The sequence below is a fragment of the Apis cerana genome, linkage group LG2 (assembly GCF_029169275.1).
Source record: "Apis cerana isolate GH-2021 linkage group LG2, AcerK_1.0, whole genome shotgun sequence".
Classification (NCBI taxonomy): Eukaryota; Metazoa; Arthropoda; class Insecta; order Hymenoptera; family Apidae; genus Apis; species Apis cerana.
Genome location: NC_083853.1, coordinates 5,801,358 through 5,822,368, shown reverse-complemented (window position 1 = coordinate 5,822,368; position 21,011 = coordinate 5,801,358). Strand labels below are relative to the sequence as shown.

General features: G+C 39.8%; 2 protein-coding genes across 43 annotated transcripts in view; one reads left to right on the top strand and one right to left on the bottom strand.

Moving 5' to 3' along the window:
- LOC107994245 (transcription factor AP-2-epsilon) overlaps nucleotides 1-21,011 on the bottom strand; it is a 236,105-nt gene that overhangs the window by 67,954 nt on the left and 147,140 nt on the right. For 2 of the 11 annotated variants that reach the window (XM_017051038.3, XM_028664990.2), the window contains exon 1: nucleotides 14,475-14,756. The exons of the other annotated variants lie outside the window; for them this stretch is intronic. In XM_017051038.3, coding sequence (XP_016906527.1) covers nucleotides 14,475-14,756 — 282 coding nt within the window. Of the gene's footprint in view, nucleotides 1-14,474; nucleotides 14,757-21,011 lie in introns of those variants that run through there. 11 annotated transcript variants of the gene reach the window in all.
- LOC107994247 (KH domain-containing, RNA-binding, signal transduction-associated protein 2) overlaps nucleotides 1-21,011 on the top strand; it is a 100,867-nt gene that overhangs the window by 76,459 nt on the left and 3,397 nt on the right. For 15 of the 32 annotated variants that reach the window (XM_062071923.1, XM_062071925.1, XM_062071926.1 and 12 more), the window contains 3 exons: nucleotides 12,088-12,272; nucleotides 13,883-13,980; nucleotides 14,496-14,880. The gene's annotated coding sequence lies outside the window, so the exon portion shown is untranslated. Of the gene's footprint in view, nucleotides 1-2; nucleotides 487-12,087; nucleotides 12,273-13,023; nucleotides 13,699-13,882; nucleotides 13,981-14,056; nucleotides 14,881-21,011 lie in introns of all 32 variants that reach the window. The other 17 variants (XM_062071916.1, XM_062071909.1, XM_062071907.1 and 14 more) reach the window with 9 other exon arrangements.

Genomic DNA, 21,011 nt, shown 5'->3' with positions numbered 1-21,011 from the left:
AGTCGAGCTATAAACGCTGAATTCGCGATTACAAAGAAAAGAATTTGAAAAGGAGATGATTTAGACCAATAACCAAGCCACAATATATATAAAATTAATAATAAAAGGAGAACTATCAAAAGAAAATGAAGAGCTTCAAAAAAACGAAAGGACAGTCATCAAATCCTTTCCTCAAAGGCCTACTGAAAGGTTCTTCCTGAAAGCTACTTCCGTCAGCTCGTCGAATCATCGTCCAAGGAGTGAATTTAATGCTTGAGGCAGCCCGAAGGCACCTGCGCATGTCGGCCTATACCCGACGGCGTGTTGCGAGCCAAAGTACCTGCCTACGTTTCACCGCATGTATTTAAACATGAGCTCTATTCCGTCCCATCGATTCGAACCACGTGTGTTCACGTCCACACGCGTGTGCACGCGATATAGGACGAGCGTTTAAATCGAGCTCGACACAACGCAGGGCGTGGAGGAAACCTGTTACCTGAGCTTCAGGTAGGCGGATTCGGATTTTGATCCACCGATCGATCCGGAGATCTTTCCTTCCACTTTGTGAAATTATTACACGCGTGGGCGGAATTGATGTTTTCCTTTTCCCCGTCGCACGAACTGATCACTTTGATTTTTCTCTGGTTCTAAGAAAAGATTTTTAACAATATTGTATCAAAGTGGAATCCGTGAAAAGTTAATGATCTGGTAATGTTTCGATGCAATTTGTAGATCTGTTCTACGATGGGATTGATTGAGAAATTGTTTGATTTTGTTATTATTCTGTGGATGGGAATAATAGGAATATTTGTGAATAAGGGTGGACAAAATGAGGGATATTTTTAAATATATGGTTTTCGTAATCCTTTTAGATTTCGTTTTTATGGGTTTAATGATTAGATTAGAGTTTGTCTTTCAGAGAAGTGATCTGAAATTCATTAGGAACAGTATTTGTACAGTTATAATTCGTTTTAACGAGGTATGATTGATACATTAACATCTATTTCCACGTTTTTAATGGTTTCGGTAAACGGTAAAATCACTAATGGTTATGATATTAGACGTTTCGTGTACTGTTAATGCAATTTTAATTGATAGATTAAAATTTTTGAGAATCGATAAGATAATCTAAACTTGCATGTATAATCATTTCTAATTTTAACATCATGTTAATTCCTTAATGATAAAAACTCAGACACTTCATGCGTAGAATATAATACATAATTATCATAATTATCATGATTAAAACTAAAAGTTTATGCATCTGATGTTTGAAAATTTATAATTTCTTATTAGAAAAGAAATTAGCAAATTTTAAAGTTTTTGCTCAATAATTTATTTCAAAAAGATTGTATATATTTAACTTTTAAATTCTGATATCTTTAGAAGAATACAGATAAGTATTTTGATTCTCTTCGAATACATTCGTATATATTTTTCTTTTCCCATTTCATCGTCGAGTGATTATTAAATGTAAATTTATGAATTTTAATTTATTCTCTTTCCATCGTTATCATCATCGTAGTAATCTAATGTTAACAGCGATAAATATAAGAACTATAGAAAATGATAATCTATCACATCAACGTGCCTCATCGTGAAATGCAACACGTATTATTAAATTATATTTACGTTATGCAGGATATTATTACTTATCCATGAATGATCCATTTCTGTTGTCTATCAACATTAATCAATCTCAAACTAAAAAAAATATTTAAAACAAACGTAAAATTAAATCGTAATATCCTCTAGATCCGTCGAATATTTTCCATCGTAAATCATACTAAACAAATAAACGATGCTTTTCCTCCATTACCATTATCCCTCGTTTAAACTCGCACAACCAAATCCTCGAGGCACGAGACAAACACCAAGAGACAACTCTCTACTCGGTTCAACGCAAACACCGTGCCACTCATCCGACGATTAAAAATATTTATCGCTCCCCGTACCCTCTCATCTCCGATAGACCGTACGATTCATATTTCATATTTCTCGCGCGAATCTATGAGTCATATTCGAGCGTCGTGTACACGTCTCGCCAAGTTACAAGGCGGCCAACGTCGAAGTAGGACGTGAAAAGGTTAACGGTTGTATCCGCGTGCAGAAGAAGCTCGGCCATCGGATACGTAAGAGCTCTCTGAGACAATAGCTCGGCATTCAAGGCTAATCGAAATAATCTGAGGGAGGAGTGGAAGGGGTGTGTGTGCGCGCGAGATGAGACGTCGAAGAGCACAATGGCTAATAATATAAGCCGAAAGGTGAAATCTCGAAACACTTTGTGTCGTCTTCTACCGATCGTGGAATGAACATTCGACTCGGTATATACGATTCGTGACTTGGTCCACGACAAGGGTTGCGGCAAGGGTCATTAGAGAGAAAGAAAGAGAGGGAGATATCCACCGATCGTGCTGATAACAAGCTCGAAACGACGCCTGGAATTCCGCGATAATGTTTCCAACGAGCGCAAACGCGTCGCGAGGTGTTTTGCCTTCGAGGCGTTCGCGCGGAACCGTTTTTACGGAAGCTCGGGGATCCGCCATTGAATCGCTCGAATTCCTCTCCCGATGATCGCATTTTTCGATCGCGCGCGATGCTGTGAGATAGTAGGCACAGCTCGAGGAAATCGTATGGATGGAGAAACGTGTTATAAGAGGAGGTGGGATCAAAGGATTTTTCGTTTCGTAACGTGTATTATTTAGATATCTCGTCCAAAATCGGCACGATCGTCCAAGAAATAATTGCATCTTTTTCGAAGTTTCACAACGTTATGTGTAGGAATTACAGAATATTGTTGAATTATAATAATTTGTACATGTTGAATTTTCAGGTTGGAACGTGACCTGATCTAACCTAGCTTAATCATTAAATTAATATGAGTGGAAGATCGAAGGAATGAAGGTTGGGTCTATGGAATATTTTGTTGTTTCGATCTTATTCTGGGACGCATGGATTGAATTTTGAGGTTAGAAAAAGAGAACATAGAAGATAAGGTTAGGTTGTCCTGCGAGCGTTTATTACGTAACATTATATTGAATTATGCTTTGAAGATTTATCGCGCCGAAACTGAATAAATCAAAGCGTTTAAAGAATTTTCACAGGAGGGGGCTCGAAACGATGAATTTTCATGAAGGAGGGATCGATTCCGCGAAGTATCGGCCAAGTATATCTGAATATTAAACGAGGGACAGGGGGGTACACGGAACGAAGCTCGGCTGGTCGGTTTCGTAATCGAGGAAGAGGCCAATTTCGTCGCGCTAACGAAATTCGCACCTACATTTACCACCAAAAATTTGCATCGTCCATATTGGACGTGTCACACGTGGAAGGAACACTTGGCTATTCGAGGTGGAAGACACGCGAGGTTTTGCTCAAGTTAACGAGACGAAGTTTCATAAAGGAATATCTATACGTTTACGTAAATTTTTCAAGAGGTGCGAAATAAAAATATGAAATAAGAAAAAATGGAGTTCTCGGAATGAATTTTGGCGGACGACGCGTCGGCTTCTTAGCCGCGATGGTAGCCGCTCGGCTAACGAGCACGAAATAAGACGCATACATTACTTTAGCTTTAATAATCCATGCTCGATTTACATGGTAATTACTAAGCTTTCTGATCCCAAATTACCTCTCAGTCGAGCCGTCAAAGAGTCGACGAGCAGCCGACAACGAATAATAAGTGTACGCGCGAAAGAAATGGGGCAAAGAGAAAATTAGCAAAATGCGGCCCTTCGAACCCCGACGAGAGAACTTTCCACAGGGGATGGATTTCTAATTTTTGTTGCTTCATGCTGTTTAGGGGCTCGTTGAAAATCCAAATGATTTTCGTTTTGGAATTTGAATCGAAGTGTAGTGAAATAAAATTGGAGATGCTAGTTCACGTAAAATATCAAAAGTGGATTGAAAATACAGAATAACAATACAGAAAGAGATTCTCATGTGAGATATTGAATAATAAAGAACAAGCGTGACAAATAAAAACACAGAGATAGAATTTAATCATCGGAATAGCATTATCAATACTAACGCAAAACCCCATTTTGAAAATTTACCTTCAATTAAAATTTCTCTTTGATTAATCCATCACTTCGGATGAGGATGAAGCTTTCCTGTTCGATTACGAGATAAAACTCTGAACGCTCTCCGCCGCTATTTCCGCGATAAGAAGTTGAAAAGAACGGAGACAGGAAGCGAGGGTAACGCGGTTTCTCCCACTCAGAAGGCAGGAAGAAACGTTGAAAACTCGATTCCTGCGTTTCAACGAGTGATCGAGTGTTAACCCGTGTAAAACGGATGTGCAGCGTACGCCGGTGTAAAATCGTGTTCTACCTGGACGGCAAAAGAAAACTCGCAGGTGGAAAAAGAACTTCCATCGCGGCACTGTTAGCCGCGTTTATTATCCTCCGTTCTCAGTGGATAATACTCGTTTGGTAGTAGTTGGAGTTGCATTCGGCTTGATATTCCACGGATGAACGCGATTGTTGAGAAAGGTACGCGGCATGGAAATGCGCGTATCATATTTCTTGCGGTATAATTACCGCATAACGGTTGATTAACGGTTAACCGTTGACTCTTATAATGGATGCAAATTAATCGAGTCTTTTTTTTTTTTTGAATCGTTTGATTCTATTATCGCGAATAGATTGTATAAAATTCCGAAAAAATATAGAGTAATTTAGAAAAGAAAATTGTCCAAGTTAAAATATTCCATTAAAATTAACGTTTGTTTTGTTTCATTTACGTTTTAAATATATAAAAAGTGTGTGAAAAAAATATCAATTTTATCCTTATTGGAACACTTGCAATTTCAAGATTTTAAAATAAGACGATCTGCATGCATTTACTATTTGCATATCGATGCGTAGCAATCGGGAAAGGGAATAAAACGTTAACAGGTTTTATACTTGTTACGATTGCCACGATAAATTGATGCTCATGGCCACAATCTTGTCCTTGTTCGCGAAACGCGTTATCGGTAGTCGAGCCACATTTAACAGTGAGCATTGTGCGATACACAAACATAAAATTAATGCAAAAAGCCGTGGAGATGGTTTGGAATTAATGAAAATCGATTTTGTGAAACGAATTGTTGAAAAATTTTCAAAAATGTGAAAATTCCTTCCATTGCTGAAATATTTCTCTCTCTCTTAGTAACAAAATTTCTCCATCAAATCTGAACCGTCGCAAAATCAAATCCAAACAATAAAGCCTCGCACGCTTTATCGAGCAACAGAAGAAAAATTTCCCTTTGAATTCCTTTCCCTTCAGGGAAACTTCGAAAAGATCTCGATTCTTACGAATCCTTTCGAGGCTATTCCCAATAAACGCGGATCTTCCCTCTCCAACCACCCCCCGTACGCCTCGAGTGTCTCGCAATAGGCTTTGCAGGCCGCAATAAAGATCTGGATTAAAGCTGGCTGCTTCGATGCCAAGCGCATAAACATAGGCGCGAGGCGTGGTTGGAAGGAAGTCGATAAACGACCACGGGACCGACAAATTTATCCGTGTAACGGCCGTTTTACTCAGCCCCTTGTATATTATTATTACTCGAAACCGACCCCAACCTCTCCTCCCCGATGCAGGCGCGGAAGCTGACGACCTCCGGATAAGGGAGGTTTCCTGGTTTGGATTGAGAACAGGTTCGTATTTCGCCGATTCGAAATTTTTAATTCGCGCCACTGTGCGAATGCGCCATTGAACGCCACTGGATACTACGAGAGATTAACTCGCGGAATAAAGGATAGCTGGTTAAGTAGTTGCGAACAAATTAATACTTTGTCTTCTATTTCTATTTTCGAAGATGTAAACGTGATTTGGACGATGCGATTTGTTTCCTTATATTTTATATTCGACAAATATATACATTGTGAAGAATACGAGAAAGGGATTTTATAGGAGTAAGTACCGTTTCTCTGTGATTGATTCATCTTGTGGATAAAATTGAAATGGGTTGAAATATTGGAACGATGTTAAGAAGAACGATTTAATCTATTCTTTTTAACGGAGTCAAGTGGAAAGAAGATGATGATAGAAATTTCAATTTTTGATGTGTGTTTTTTTGAGATAGATAGATGAGACGAAAATATTATAAATTCCATAACTTCCATGAAATCGGTTTCCACTTCCTCTTTCTCCGCCTCGAAAAAAGAATTCTTTGCAACAACAATAAACAATTCAATATTACCATTCAAAAGGATAATGGAATGAAAGGGATACTTTAATGCGGCAAGTTTAAAGACCTTTCGAGCCGAGTGTCGCGATGAGATTTACAAAAGTCCAAGTAAAGCTCGTCGTCTTTCTTTCGCAACGGAAGGATTTGCGGATTGCACGGTGGTTTTCTTCGCTGAGAAAATATTTTTTCTTCCTTCTCGTTGCTTGCTGCAGCTGCCGCAATGCACGGATGACGATACAACCTGAGAATTTATTCAAAGAATTGCTCCTTCCCTCCAACGTGAATTTTAATTCCGTATGTATATTCATGGATTAAATTTGAGCGATCTAAAATTGTATCTTTCTGATATAATTATTTCGAAAAATATACTTGATATGAGTATTATGAAATATCCGTTTAATCGGCAAATCAGTAAATATTGTTGCTCAAGAACTACTTGATTTGAATGTAAAAACGTTAATTATATTATGCGTGTTACGTTCAAGGTAATAAGAATGATGAAAAATATATATCGAAATATGTATCGTATCAAAATTCTTTTTTCGCTTTGGTTTTCTATTCTTCCGTTTGTAATTTTATTTCGTTAAATTCATCCGAGGCTCCTTTTATAATAGCAAAAATAAATATTCCAGAAATGATAAAAGTTTCTTGTTTATTTCTTTCTAAATATTAATTCACATCGTAAGAAACTTGCACTCAACAGCAACCAACACGATAAAAGAAACTCTTCCGTGTAATTTAATTTTTTAGGATTACGCAAATTACCATAAATGAAGTTAATTCAGGCAGAATTTAATAACTTAATCCTTCTTTTACAACGTATAATAATCCTTTGGAAGGAAGGAAACGAGAATCGTTTTTTTAACAAAATCCCGCTACGTTTCCAATTCATACAAATTTCCATATTAATAACACATCAATCTTGCAAAATTTTACACATCTTACTAACATAATGTATACAATCCAACGTCTAACTACTCGCATCTTTATCAAAGATTCACTTCAAAATCACCCAAGAAGATCGTACGTACAAATAAAATCAGCTAAAATAAACTACTTGAACGAAGAAGCACCCACTCGTTAAGATAATCAGTTTGCTTTAATCACTGTTCTATCTGCATATACATCTCTCTTTCTTCGCTCGTTACCTATATAATTCGTTTATCGATCAAGCTTGCGCCTAACATTCACCTAACGAAATCAGAGCATCCCTTATAACCTCTTATAACTCTACCTTTTACCCATTTTTTTCTTTCTCAACAACAAAAAGAGACATCGAGACTCCTCCTAAATACCCAGAATTAAGTTAAACGTGCAGGAGGGGAAGGAATATTTGTATTTTGCGATCGGGATACGCATTTTAATAGTATCACTCGATCTGTGACGGCCCGAACCGGATGAAAACAAGCGGAAGCGTGTAATTTCTTCTGAGCGAGTTCCCTTTGATATCGATCCAACCGGTGATCGCGATCGGACCGGAAATCGTGCACGCAACGGAGGAGGAGGAGGAAGGAAAAAGACTGGATTATCATTGGCAAAGAATTTTAACCGCTACCTTGGCCGGCCACCGAACAATATATCAGCCGTCGTGGCCGGCGCACACGGGCATGCCGCATGACTGTCATTATCTAAGATGCCACCGCGTGATTTATACGCGGCCTTTTGACTACCGAGTCGAGCCGTTCGCCATTTTTTTCCGGGCGAAAATCTGCCGGATGGACAGGAGACAAGGTTGAAAGTCCGCTAGGGTGCTTGTATCCCTAGGATGGTTCCTCTGGACATGGTTGGAGAAGGTTTGAAGGATACAAGTTTTAGAGATATAGAAATGCTTGAAATTGAATCGGCTATTTTGGAGCAATCGTTTTGAAACGATTTGTCGATGGTGGAGAGAGTTTTGTGTTGGTGGTTTTGGAGCAATAAGTTTTGAGAATAGATTTGCTGATGTTGGAGGAGGTTTGAAAGTGTTGATGCTTTTTGATTCGTAATATTGTAATCGCAAATTGCAAAGATTTGTTAGAGTTTCGATGGATAAGATTAGAGGATGAATTCCTGATGTTGAAAATTTGAAGATATTTTGCAAAAGTATAGTTTCAATACAATAAAATTGAAATATCCATTTTATACTCCAAAGTATCGTTGAATCATTAAACGGCCGATGTTGTTCGGTTTGCAGAATAACTTTACACTACGAATAGAGGATTGAATCATTAACAGACCCTTCGTCGCGATAATTTACGCACTCTTCTATGTGCACACAATGTAACAAAGGTTAAACAGCCGGATATAGGGACGAAACGACTATTAAACTATTCGCACGAATCGTACGCAAATTATCATGAGCGATCGTTTTCGTTGGCGTGTAAATTGCGAGCGATTATGAAGATTACAGGTGTCGTAACCACCTTCTCTCACTCTTGCCGTCCAATTTGTCGGAAATGAAGAGATTTTTATGTTTTATTACGTAGCAAGAAACGTGTAGGTGACAAAACCACTTGTCAATTCACCATTCCCCTGTTGCGTTTGTGTATTCTGAATTGCAAATATCCATATCTTGAATATTTTATCGAATCTTTGATCCTTGCGAAGAATTTACCCTTTCTTTCTTTCTTTTTTTCGAAATTTTTGAAAAAAAAAAGAAAAACCATTCCAAATTTCGCTCGACTTCCTCGTTGTAAGTTTCTTTATGAATTTTGCATTAAGATTTTATTTCAAATTTTACAAATCTTGCGAGATTTTTTATTTATTTTTACACCCCTGGTATGAATATTTATTACTTCTGAGAAATTTTTGTCCGAATCACGTAAGAAATAATCGATAGGCTTCGTATTCATTATCACTTCTATTATTATTTACGCGTCTTTGAAATCATATCTTTCGAAGATACCAATCTCTTCATTATCTAAAACCAATTTTCATCCTCGAGTATGAATCGAGGATTCACGAGTACGAACCTCTCTAAACAACATCCACACCGATCGAGGATTTAAGTTACGACTGTTTCTCTTTGACAAGGGTACACTTTCATAACCAGCCGTAATTAAAACTAATAACACGCGCTTCGGCTTCCAATCAAGAAGATAGAATCGCCGTCGAAGTCAGACGTGAACGACTAACTTTTTTTTTTGTTTCGTTCAAAAATTCCCCGTGCCGAGTGAAAGCCTCCGTGATATAACGTTTGTTCAATTATAATTATAATAGGAATTGTCGTTATGTAAATGTTTGGATTCGAAAATTCGAACGACGATCCAAGTATTTAAAAGTCTTGCATCGCATTTAAAATATAACGATGTTGATATTTGGACGATAATTAAATTATAGATGCTCGTACAATTTTTCGAAGAAGAAATTTTATTATATCGTGTGCATTCGTTGAAAATTTTTATCGAATTCGATTCGATAAAGAAAGATAGTTCTTTTAGTTTTTACGACGTTGCATGAAGATTAAGTAACTATCAAATCTCTATTCCTTATCGCGATTTCTTAAAACGTTTTTCGAATTTTATGTCTCGTAAAACGATCGTTCGTATACTTGTATGTACGTCTGTTTATGTCTCTTTTCTTATGACACTTTAAGGATGTTTCACTGATGTCATCATAATTTTATTGGTATTTTTACAGCATCATTATAAATTGATCGCGTTTCTTAAAGAGGTTTTACTTCACGATCAACTTAGGAAAAATTGATTTAAAAGAAAAAAAATTGGCACCGAGAAAAAATAGAATAGAGAAAAGTAAATTATCAAATGAGCCAACTGATCGGAAGCAGGGATCATGTTTAATCATCGACTCTGTTGTATTCGATGTTTAAAAAAAAAGATTTTCTCTCTCAATATCGCGGAACAAAATTTCTTTTTTAAAATTTTCTTTATCGAATTTATCATTCTCTAGAATCCCATCTCATCGTCACACTTTCGTAATTTCGAAAACGACCATCGAATACGTCCACTTTTATCCATCTTAAACCGCACACCGCTTATTTGTATCCAAATATTCATTTCTTGCTAAATCCAATATCCTGTAACGCGCGCAATAAATCTAATCCTATAAATCCAATATTATTTCCCTCAAACTCGAGGTTTGCACGCGGCAATAACAAACTTCACAGTTTAACACTGAGCGCGCGAGAAGGATCGAGAAATGATGATTTTTACGGGCACGTCCAGTGGAAATACGGCTAATGGAATCCACGATGCTATTCTATGGGATCTTGGAATCGGCATCGGGGTAAACACGTTTCGCTGGACCACTGTGTACACACGAGGAACGGCTACATCTCAGGATTGTGCGTAAATAAATTGTCCGTAACTCGCCTCTACAACGTCTACACCGGACCGATATTCGCCTATTATCCTTTCCGGTGTTTCCACGAAAGCCTTTCCTGCGATTTCAATGCGCGGATCTAGGCACCGAGAAATTCTTTATTGCCGTTTCGAAGTCATTAACTCTCCGTTACGCAAATCATTTATTATTTTCAGCGATTTTTTTTTATTTTTATCTTTTTTTATCTTTTTTATTCTTTTTCTTTTATTTTTATTTTTATTTTTTTTTTTTTTGCTATTTTTTTTATTTCTTATTTTTTTCGTCTTGCGAAGAGTGGCTCTCGAAGCCACAGAGGGATTGATTTACGACGGATTTGAAAGATTTTTAATTCGTTTCGCGATAAACGATATGGAAATGAAATAAATTCCTCGGATGATTGTTGTTGTAGTGAATATTTCCAGATGTATTCGAGGGGATATATCGAATCGGTGAAATATTATTAAAATTTATTAATTTTCAAAGTAGTGGGAACTTTGAGATAGAGATAATGTAAATTTCTTTTAGGAAAAAATATGCGTATATTTAATAGAAATTATCGAATTTTATTTCTATTTAAATCAATATGATGTATTCAAATTCTGCTGATATCTACATAATCTTATGTTACATGCGGCACAAATTGCAAATTTTTGAGCAAAGAAACGTTAATCGATGAACATCTATTAACTTAAATACATTTGTTTAACTCGAACTACAAAGATAAAAAACGATCGATTTTGAAATGATCGCTAACAAAGAAGAAGAAGAAAAATAATTTTATTTAAACGGCCAATATTTTTACATTTTATTACATTTCGAGCTATAAATAAATATATTATACATCGAAATTACGCGCAATAATAAACTTCCCTCTTCGTTTAAATACGCAACACACCGTCTCCAGTTTCGATCAATAATCTCTTAATCGAGTCGATCCGTCAAACGTATCCTGAAAACACACCTGTCTCTCGATACGTTCGATCTAATCCCGCCAACGCGTATCGTCCCACAATATAATATCCAACAAGAGAAACGATTCGCGGGAGAAAATGTTCCCCGCGATGTGGACACACGGGGATCGGGCAGGAAACGCGGTTAATGGAACCTCTATTAATGTTCGACGTTGGATCTCTTCTTGCGAGACAGGCAGATATATATATATATATATATACGGATAACGCATCTCGTGCGGGATAGGATCGTAGAGATTTTCCCTGAAACCCGTTTCCTGACCTCGTGTGCACAGGCTTGTATCCTACGACAATCCTGCCTACGCTCTCAGAGCATGCATCTGTCCTCGTTTTCGTGAGTGGACACCGCTTCCTCGATGCTTAACTAGGAGGAGGAGGAGGAGGAGGAGGAACACCCTCGATCTCTTATCTCGAATGCTAACGCGATTCTCGTTACCAATTAGATCCGTTTGTACAACGGAGATGTATCGAGATTTTGTCGAGGATCGTTTGAGAAAGTTCAGATTCTTGGTTTTCCTGCCGATTGATTTTAGTTTTTGGTTTTGTAGATGAAGAAAGAAGAATAGAAGTTTTCTTCGTGTCAAATAGTTTAGTTAATCGAGAGAGAGAATTAATATAGAGGGTGAATTTTGTAATCTTGTTAACATTTTTTTCTTGTTTCAGTTTCGTGGGAGTGAAAAATTGAAATGAAAAATTGTGTCCAGGGGAGGATCTCTTATTAGCCGATAAATTTTTGACCGGCAAGAATAATTTCGACGAAAAGGCTGTAACAGCTAAAGGGAATCTAAAATTCTAAAGGAAGAACCAATCGAGGACGTGCAAATGGCAATCGCCGACCGTTAAGACAGGTAATCGAGAATTTTATGACGAGCGTGAAATTTAGCAAGTATGACGTTTGCCGAAGAATAGTATATGACGGACGTACAACATAAAAAAACAATTTTGGACAACTCGAAATTTACTTCTTTGTCGCGTTTAACGATCAGCCAACACAGTTATTTGGCTACTTCCTTTCTAATTTTGTTTTTACATCTTGAAGATTATTATTCGCCAAGACGTCGATGCGGTAAATAATGTTTTTAATGTCCCGTTTTAAGATACTTCCGCTATACGAAACGAACTTAATGAATACTTAAGAGAGAACGTTTACACTGCCTTTACGACAGCAATTATAACATTACAGTATGACGCAATGAACGATGATGTACGGTTCGTTATGCGGTGAAAGAAATTTGATAATTGTTTTGAGTTACGTCTCTTGGCGCAGAGGTTATACGAGAGTTTAAAGAGAATGGGATAATTTATCCTAACAAGGTTGCATTTTTAGATAACTTAATATCTTTGGAAGAAGCTAATAAAAAAGGCTTCTCTGTAGAGTTAACGAACTACGAATATGAAATTGTTTAGAGAGAATTGGATAGGTTCTGAAGAAATTTATTATAATTACCGACAATTTTATACATTTCTTTAATTTTTAAAGACACCTCGTCGTATTCAATCAATCAAAAATAATAGAAACCGCTATTATTACGAATTTTCCATATAGATAAGACAAATTTTCGATCCTCTTCGTTTAATTCGATCGTTTCGTTCGAACAGATACAGCCAAGAGAAGTTACGTTCCAAGAAGAAAATTTCCAATATGAGACCGCTTTCTAAATTTCCAATTATCTTTAATAAATTCTACGAAATGTCGTGACCACCATCTTTAGAAATCTTTAACGATCTTTAATGCACGCGAGATTTCCAATCGAAAGATCCAATCTTTATTAATTTCATGCGAATCCGGCCGAGATGAAAAGATCAATCTCAATCGCGTAAATTTTCCAATTTTTCAACACGACTCGCTTCTCGATGAATCGTCTTTAATGAATCGCCAGCTCGAAGAAAAAAACGAAAAACATGGAATGGAAAGGGCCGATTTAAGGTTCGACGACCATGCGAAAATCGGATAGAAGAAAAGGGCGCGTTATTAGCTATACAAGCGGCATATCGCGCTTCCTGGGCCGTAAAGATGACGCGCTAATAGCTTCGTTTTATTATAGTCCTGGATCTAGACACCTGATTTGTTGCCGTATGTCAGAGTTGAATACTGCTCACGACAGTGGAGCAGGTATAACCGATGCGTGGGCGGACAACACTTGAACCGACAGCTGCTCTTTCACTTGCCACGTGAGAATTTAGTTTCTACGCAATGTAGAGTTTGAGACTCGTTCGTCGAAGAACAGGGTTATGGAGTACGCTTTAAAAGAGGATAAATGTCATTGAAAGGCGGTGCGTAGTCTCAAGTTTCGTAGAAATGTCTGGTCCAGCGGAAGAAATAAAAAAGAAAGAAAAAAAGAACATGGAATCGATTGATTCCACGATATGCTCGTCGAGCTGTTATCGATTAACAATCATTCCCTCCTTGCATTTTTCGTTCAAACATATCAAGATATGCGGTGTGTCGATGTTTCAGGTATACAAGGTATGGTTTTGAGGAGAATATGTTGAAGCATGACAATGAAGTATACTTTCAAGCTTTCACAATGGAGAAACCTTCTGGCGAAAGGATCTGTAAGTTTTAATTCTAAATTTTTTTTAAATACGATGGAAGAAAGTTTTCAGAAAGTTTTTAAGATTTCATTTATAGTCTTTGGAAAATTGGAAAAATCGAATAAAATACATCACAAGATCACGACTTAACGATCAAACGTATATACGATCATAACGTATTATATATTTGAAATTTGAATATTATATATATGAGAATTCGAGATATTGCTTATTCGCTTATTTAAATTTTAAATTGAGAAATCCCCTCCCCCGAAAAAAATAAAAGAAAAAAGAAGAAAATCATCATACTCTTCCAAAATTTACTCCATTCGATTCCATCATCGTATGAATCAGCAAAATCTAATCCAACGATATTAATCGACACGACGAGACGAATCACCATTCACCTCGAAACCAACACTTCTCTCTCTCTCTCTCTTTCTCTTTCTTTCTCCTCCGCGGAAACAAGAAAGAAAGGAAAGGAGAGAGAGAAAAAAAAGAAATATTCGACTTACGTCATCTCTGTCCTCGCGGAGATCGTCGTCAGCGCTCTCCTCGAGGACGAAGCCCACGTCGTTGTTGTTCCTGGTGAGTGAGGGCAACTTCCTGGGTGTCAGCTCCTCGCCGTCCGTGTCTCTCTTGCGCTTGCCACCGTCCCTGTGCTCGTTCAGCGTGGTCTCGTGCTCGTCCAACATGTCGGTGACCATCAGTTCCGACTCGACGCTCGTCGGGGATACGACTTCGTCCAGCGGTGACATGGTCGACCTGTCGGCTTCACCGGCCTCCAGCACGGACATGATGGGCCACTTTTCCCGCCGCGGATGCCTCCTCGATGGTCGTCACGATTACCAGAATTCGCGGACAGTCGGGCCTCGTCTTCGACAAGACGAGAGGTGGCAACGAGGCACCTCCACTCTTCAAGTGAGTACGGATCCACGTTCATAGATCCTTCCTTCCAATTGCCCAATTTCCTTTCTATTCCCTAACTCTTGTCCGATAAACGACAAAGCTTCGTGAAAATAATTCCAATCCCTGAAACGTCCGACACTTTCCTTACACGCGTGTACCACGACACTCTCCTTTCGAATTCTTTTTCATTCGAGAGTAGAGTTCACGTATGCTCGTTGAATCGTTTTGTATATATGCTCTTCCTCTCATCGATCAATTCCCTTCGTTCGAGCTCTCGTCTTCGATCCACGGACGAATATCCAAGCGGATTCGAGGATTCGTACATTCGTGAAGCTCGAGCTCGCGTTCGCCCTGCCCGAAGACAATGGGCTGATAAATCGCCTGTCTCCGATAACGGTGCCGCTCACCGGTAAACAGAATCCCGGCCGGAGCACATCCAATTTTCCAAACGAGCCTGACCTTCTTTTTCCTCTCGGTGGCGACCAGTCGGCCGATCGAGCGGCGCAGCCAACGTCGAGGAACACCTGCTGGCCCAACGTGAAACGCTCGCGGAATCACTATCGACTCGAACCTAACGATTCCAACATCCTTTTTTCCCTTCCTCTCTCTCTCTTTCGCTTTTTAACGAGCTCTTCTTGTTCTTCTTCTTCGAGTTTCGGATAGAGTTTTTCGAAAAGGAGGAGAAAGGGAAACGGGAAGGAATGCGAATTCGATAGCAGAGCGAGATTTCGCGAAAGGAACGATCCAAGTGGACGAGCCACGAAGATTCACGGGTGCGTGAGGCACGCAGCTTGGAAACCAGACGTAAAACGATCCCGCGGCGCGCGTCTCTGCGGGCATTAAAGTCTCCCGGCTTTCCACCGGCCCTCCACTGATCGATGACGCAGGAAACCTGAATTCTTGCGGCCGATCTCCCCGCTCGGTTTAATAAAACCGCTCGGCCGCTGGTGTAATTAAACTCGGCCGATTACACGGGCCGATGTTGATCCGCGCTCATCGGGATTAGCATCGTCCGCTCGAAAATTGCGCGGGATCTTTCGGATGCGAGGAGAGAGAGAGAACGACGAGAGAGTCGAGAAGAATCGTTTAACTGTGGCGAGTCGAGGCGCAGAAAAATGACGCAGAAGAAAAAGAAAAACGTCGGACCGGCGGCGAGCAACAGTCACGTGGCGAGTTGGCGTGTGATCACGTTGCCGTTTCTGCTACTGTTCTCACGTCCACAACCTCGCGTCCCCGGATCCTGATTTCACCGTGGAATCGTGTCGCGGACGATCTCTGCCGCCGGTAAACACGATTGCATCCGATCGATTCCCGCGCACACACTTCCTGCCGGCATCACGACCCTGCCCCACCTCGTGCATACCCACGATTCTCTCATGCACACGCTCATTCTTCAGTACGCGTTTCAATCGATCGAAATCCTCCTCCGAGATCCAACATCGTCCTTCCTTCTTCTCTCTTCTGAACAATTTTATTCGGTTAATTATACTTTACTCGAAATTTCATCACTCGTTTCGAAAACACGTTGCACTTGATCGATGTCGTGCCTCACTTGATCTCAGTTTCTATGTATCTTTCCCCTTTATCGAACCAGTCCGTTCAAAATCGTCCACAATATCGGGTAACAAAACAACAACAGCACGCGCGTAATTTTCCTTTCGACACACGGTGATCCGGTCCAGTGATCCGTGTTACGCAACGATCAGCTTCGTCCACGTCGTCGTCACGAAACATCCTCGGGAGAGAGAGAGAGAGAGAAAGAGAGAGAGAGAGAGGAGAGAAAGAGCGAGAGAAACGGCGAATCCCTCGGGGCCGTGCGACGGATGTTGACGTTCCGTGGCGGAGAATCCGCGGTCTCGATCTCTCAGTCACGTGGTCGCCAGTGTCACGTGGGGGCGGAGAGGGCGGCCGCGAGGGCAGGAGGGGGCGACGAGTTGCGACGAATACGAGTGGAACGCGGGAGATTTTTCGAACGGCGAGAATCGAGCGAGAAACCGTTTCCAGAATCGAAGGCTGGAAGGATCGGATCGTAGAAATCGCGTATCGAATATTCGAAGGTCGGCGAGGACCGATCGTGCGACACCGCGTTGCCGCGCGCGCCTCTCGAGAATGGCCTAGAGGCGAAAAGAGGAAAGGATCTCCTCGAGTGGCGCCGCCCGCGGCAGGAGGGGGCAAATCTCTCTCTCTCCTTCGCCGAGAGCAAGTGTCGGACCCGCGCGATATGCCCGCTGGACCACCACCACCATCACTACTACCGTCGTCTCCTCTTGGCCGCCGCTTCCACGGCCACCATCCTCCGCCCGGCCGCCACCACCGCACACACCGAGCCAGCTACCAGGGCCGACGATGCCATCTCGCCCGGAATCACCATCGCCGCCGCAGCTTCGTGTCCACCTTCACGAGAGAACGCCAGCCGATACCAGCTGTCCTCCGCGGCTCTCGTCTCCCTTTCTCCTCCGTCACCACCTTCTCTCCTCTTCCACGACCGTGCCCACTCTCCAACCGATCCCCCACCTCGAACGGGCAACGGCAACTTGTCTCCGTTCGACCAAGAGCTCGCCGCCTCTCCGTCATCCCAAGACGTATCGTAGATGATACCGGCGGAACATCGGCGCCCTAGGATTTGCTAAGGATCTCCCTTGTTTCTTTTTCTACCTTCTCTCTTTTTTAACATTCTTTCGATGCTACTTCTCCCTTTTATCTTATCCACGTAAGATTCTGTTTTCACTCCTGACTTTTTATCTTTGTTTTTCGATCTTTGTGTCGAGATCTTTCGCTTTTCTTTCTGAATTATAAATGGATTGTTTGGAGTTGGAATCGGACACCTTTGGATCGGTTTGTAATTGTTTATCAGCGTTGGAAGATTTTTCGTGATAAATGGTATACGGATTGAAGAACGTGTGAAAGTTTAAAGTATTAAATTAGCACGAGTCACTTACTAATGATCTTAATAATCGTGTTTGCATTCTATTCTGTAATAACGTTTTAAAAAATTCCACGCAAAATATCACAATGCCTATCCATTATATCGATTATTTTACGCATTTTTGCGCGCGAGCTACTCCTTTTCGCGTTCAAATTACAAATATTCGTGCTCTTTTTCACGGACAAATCCATCGATCGCTTCAATTCCGTTCACGATCTCCAACGTCGACTCGTTTGATAACAGGTAACGCGTTATACTTTCGCTAATTTTCGCCTCATTACAACCGCAATCAATCTGTCAACCGAGATCGAGACGGTATCAATGCCGGCCGGGAATCATTACTTCCGTTTCGTGTTGCGTGTTCAAGCTGTGACAGTGGACGTCGACACCTCGATCCTTTTTGCCCGATCATCTCTTTAAATCGCTACCAAGCTTTTAGCGATCCGATCGACTAAGTAAATCGCGTTGGACCGGTCTCTCCCCCTCCCTCCCTCGTCCACCCTTGCTTTCTTCGCGTTCTTCGTTCTTCGTGTCTTCGTTTTCTTGTCACTCTGCTAATTAGCATCCGGTAAGTAGAGTTGCGAGCCCGACGCTATGCTCTTATTTCTTAGTCTCGGGATGCGATGCTCCTATGCTTTTAATCGAAGTTGCATTACGTATGATCGAATATTATTTTATCGAAGAAAAGAAAAAAAGTGGCGATAGCGTTTCCTTTAATCGAGTCTTGTTGTTGGTTGTACGTTTGTTTTGGTCGAAGTTATTATTCGAGAGGAAGGATTGATTTTCTTTATTTTCCGATCGAGGAATATTAAATATTTATTAAGAATGTAAATTTGAAATTGAGTTATGCATATATTAATAATAATAATAAAAAAACGGCAACTATTAGCGATTGAATTATTGTATTAAGACTCTTAATGCTCGATTCGAGAATCAAGACGGATATAAGCATCCGATATAATCGTCTTTGTATATCTTCGATATCTCGGAAAACCTGAGGAAACGGTGTCGAAGAATTTCTACAGAATTGAAATTATAATTCCAACAGATAAATAATCCTAAAGTTCTCAAATTTTTTATTAATTACTTTCGATTTAATTTATCAATAAACGTAACGTAACTTCGTTAATCGTCAAGAGAGATCGTTAATAATCGATATTTTTATGAATAACAGGCGCGTGCAGAGAGATAAAGTAGAAAAAAAAAAAAAAGAAAGAAATGTCGGCATCCTGTGACAGGATCGCGTATACAGAGAGACATTCCTCCATACGTTAACCCAAATATGAGCAACGGCGAACGTGAAATAAGACGCTCATTAAGAAGGAATGTTTTGCTGAGAAACGGTTAGCAACGGTATATAATTTAAACTTGCAATAAACTTGCTTTAGAGCACACGTTGTTCTATTACCTCATGTTATATGCCGCGACTAATATTCGCGCAAAAACCAACAAACGAATAGGAGGTAACCGCCTCAACCGCGGATTTATGGTGGAATAACTGAACCGTAATCGGTTGTGAATTACGCGTCCATTGCCAACGATTACGTCATAAGTACCAATTTTCAAGAAATATTGTTGAACTCTCCTGAAAGGGAAACTATTGTTGCTTCCAATTACGGTGTTCTAACAGTCTTTTATATATATATTTCTCTTTCTTTGTATAATCTTTATTATCGAAATTTAAAGTTCATTCAAAAATTTCTTTATTTATTCCCATCCATTTTCGATCGTAACATTTAAAGATATTTATCACAAATTAATTGAGATTTTTAAAAGTACACGGTATCGCTTCAAAGATTTTTAATTAATCATATTCCTGTTATCCTCTTTTCTTAAATTAATATTTTGCTGGAGCGTCTCTGTGAACGTCTCTCTCACACACGAAAATCGATTCGATCCCTTTAAATTACGATCGAACTACTGGGAGGAATAATTGGAGATGTGCCCTCTTCGTTATCCCGAGGATATCGGCATCAGGATTTAACGAGTGAAAATATTCGGGTCAGATGAATAGGAACTGGCAACAGCGGACCTTGGAATCGCAGCTCCTCCAAAGGAGGCTGGTCCCTCCAACATACCAAGACGGATCACCTCTTTTTTCCTCTTCCTCTCTCCACTTTACGCACACCTGTCCAGCTTCGACTCGAGATCTGCTGATCCCGCTTCCTATAATCTTCCTTCTATCTCTTCTCGTTTCTCTCCTTCTTTTAATTTTTACCAATTCCATTGATAATTCATTTCTTATGCGGTTTATTATACGATCTGTTACAAGATAAAATTATAAAGAATAAAAATAAACGTGCAAAGACAGGCTCGTCTCTAATTATCCAAAATAAGTAATGTCAACATTTCATACGATTCTCGATGATGTAAGAACAATGAATGTAACAATTCATATAAAAATATCCATCCATATTTTTGCATAATCTGTCATACCTCCTCCCTCGTGAAATCTTCGATAACGTTAAATCTCTCGGAAGGAGAACTCCCATCGAAAACGTTCTACAAGCATCGAGAAACAAGGATCATTCTCGAGAAAGCCACCCACGTGCGTAATTATGAGATCACTGCCGAAAACAGCAGTGGATCCATGTCCAATAGGGGAGAAAAAGGCGGTGGTGGAGAGGGGGAACGAGCAAAAAGGAGAATGGTTAACGAACTCGTTCGACGCATTCCCCGTGTCAGGATACAAGGGGAGATACGTCGGTCGTGTTACAAGAAACGTTGCTCGATATATCGTGACGTAAGCGAGGGAATTTCGAGGAGAACGAGCGCGACGCTCGTTCGAAACGCTTCTATGAAAGTGGAACGACGCTTGTTTCTCGCTGATTTACAATGTGTTACCTGTGTAAAAATAGACCGCGATCTATAAACGAGATATACCATGCAAAATTCATTGTAACTGGGAGAGAAAAAATGAAAAAAAAAAAAAGAAGAAGAAAAGAAAATTTGCAACACCTTCGCTCGTAATATAATACCGTTGGACGATGGTCGCTGCGATTTATGGTGATCTGTGGCAACAGTGTTTTCCGACGTGATTATTACAAATTAGTTACAATATTTTGTAATTTATTTCAATGCTTTGGTAAGGAGAAAAAGATGCTTAAATTCTAGAATTTAAACAATTAAATTGCCATAGAAATTGGCATTATACGAAATTACTTGTAATAATTTGATTTAAAGATTCCAATTCTTAAAAATTACGCGCATCAAGAGC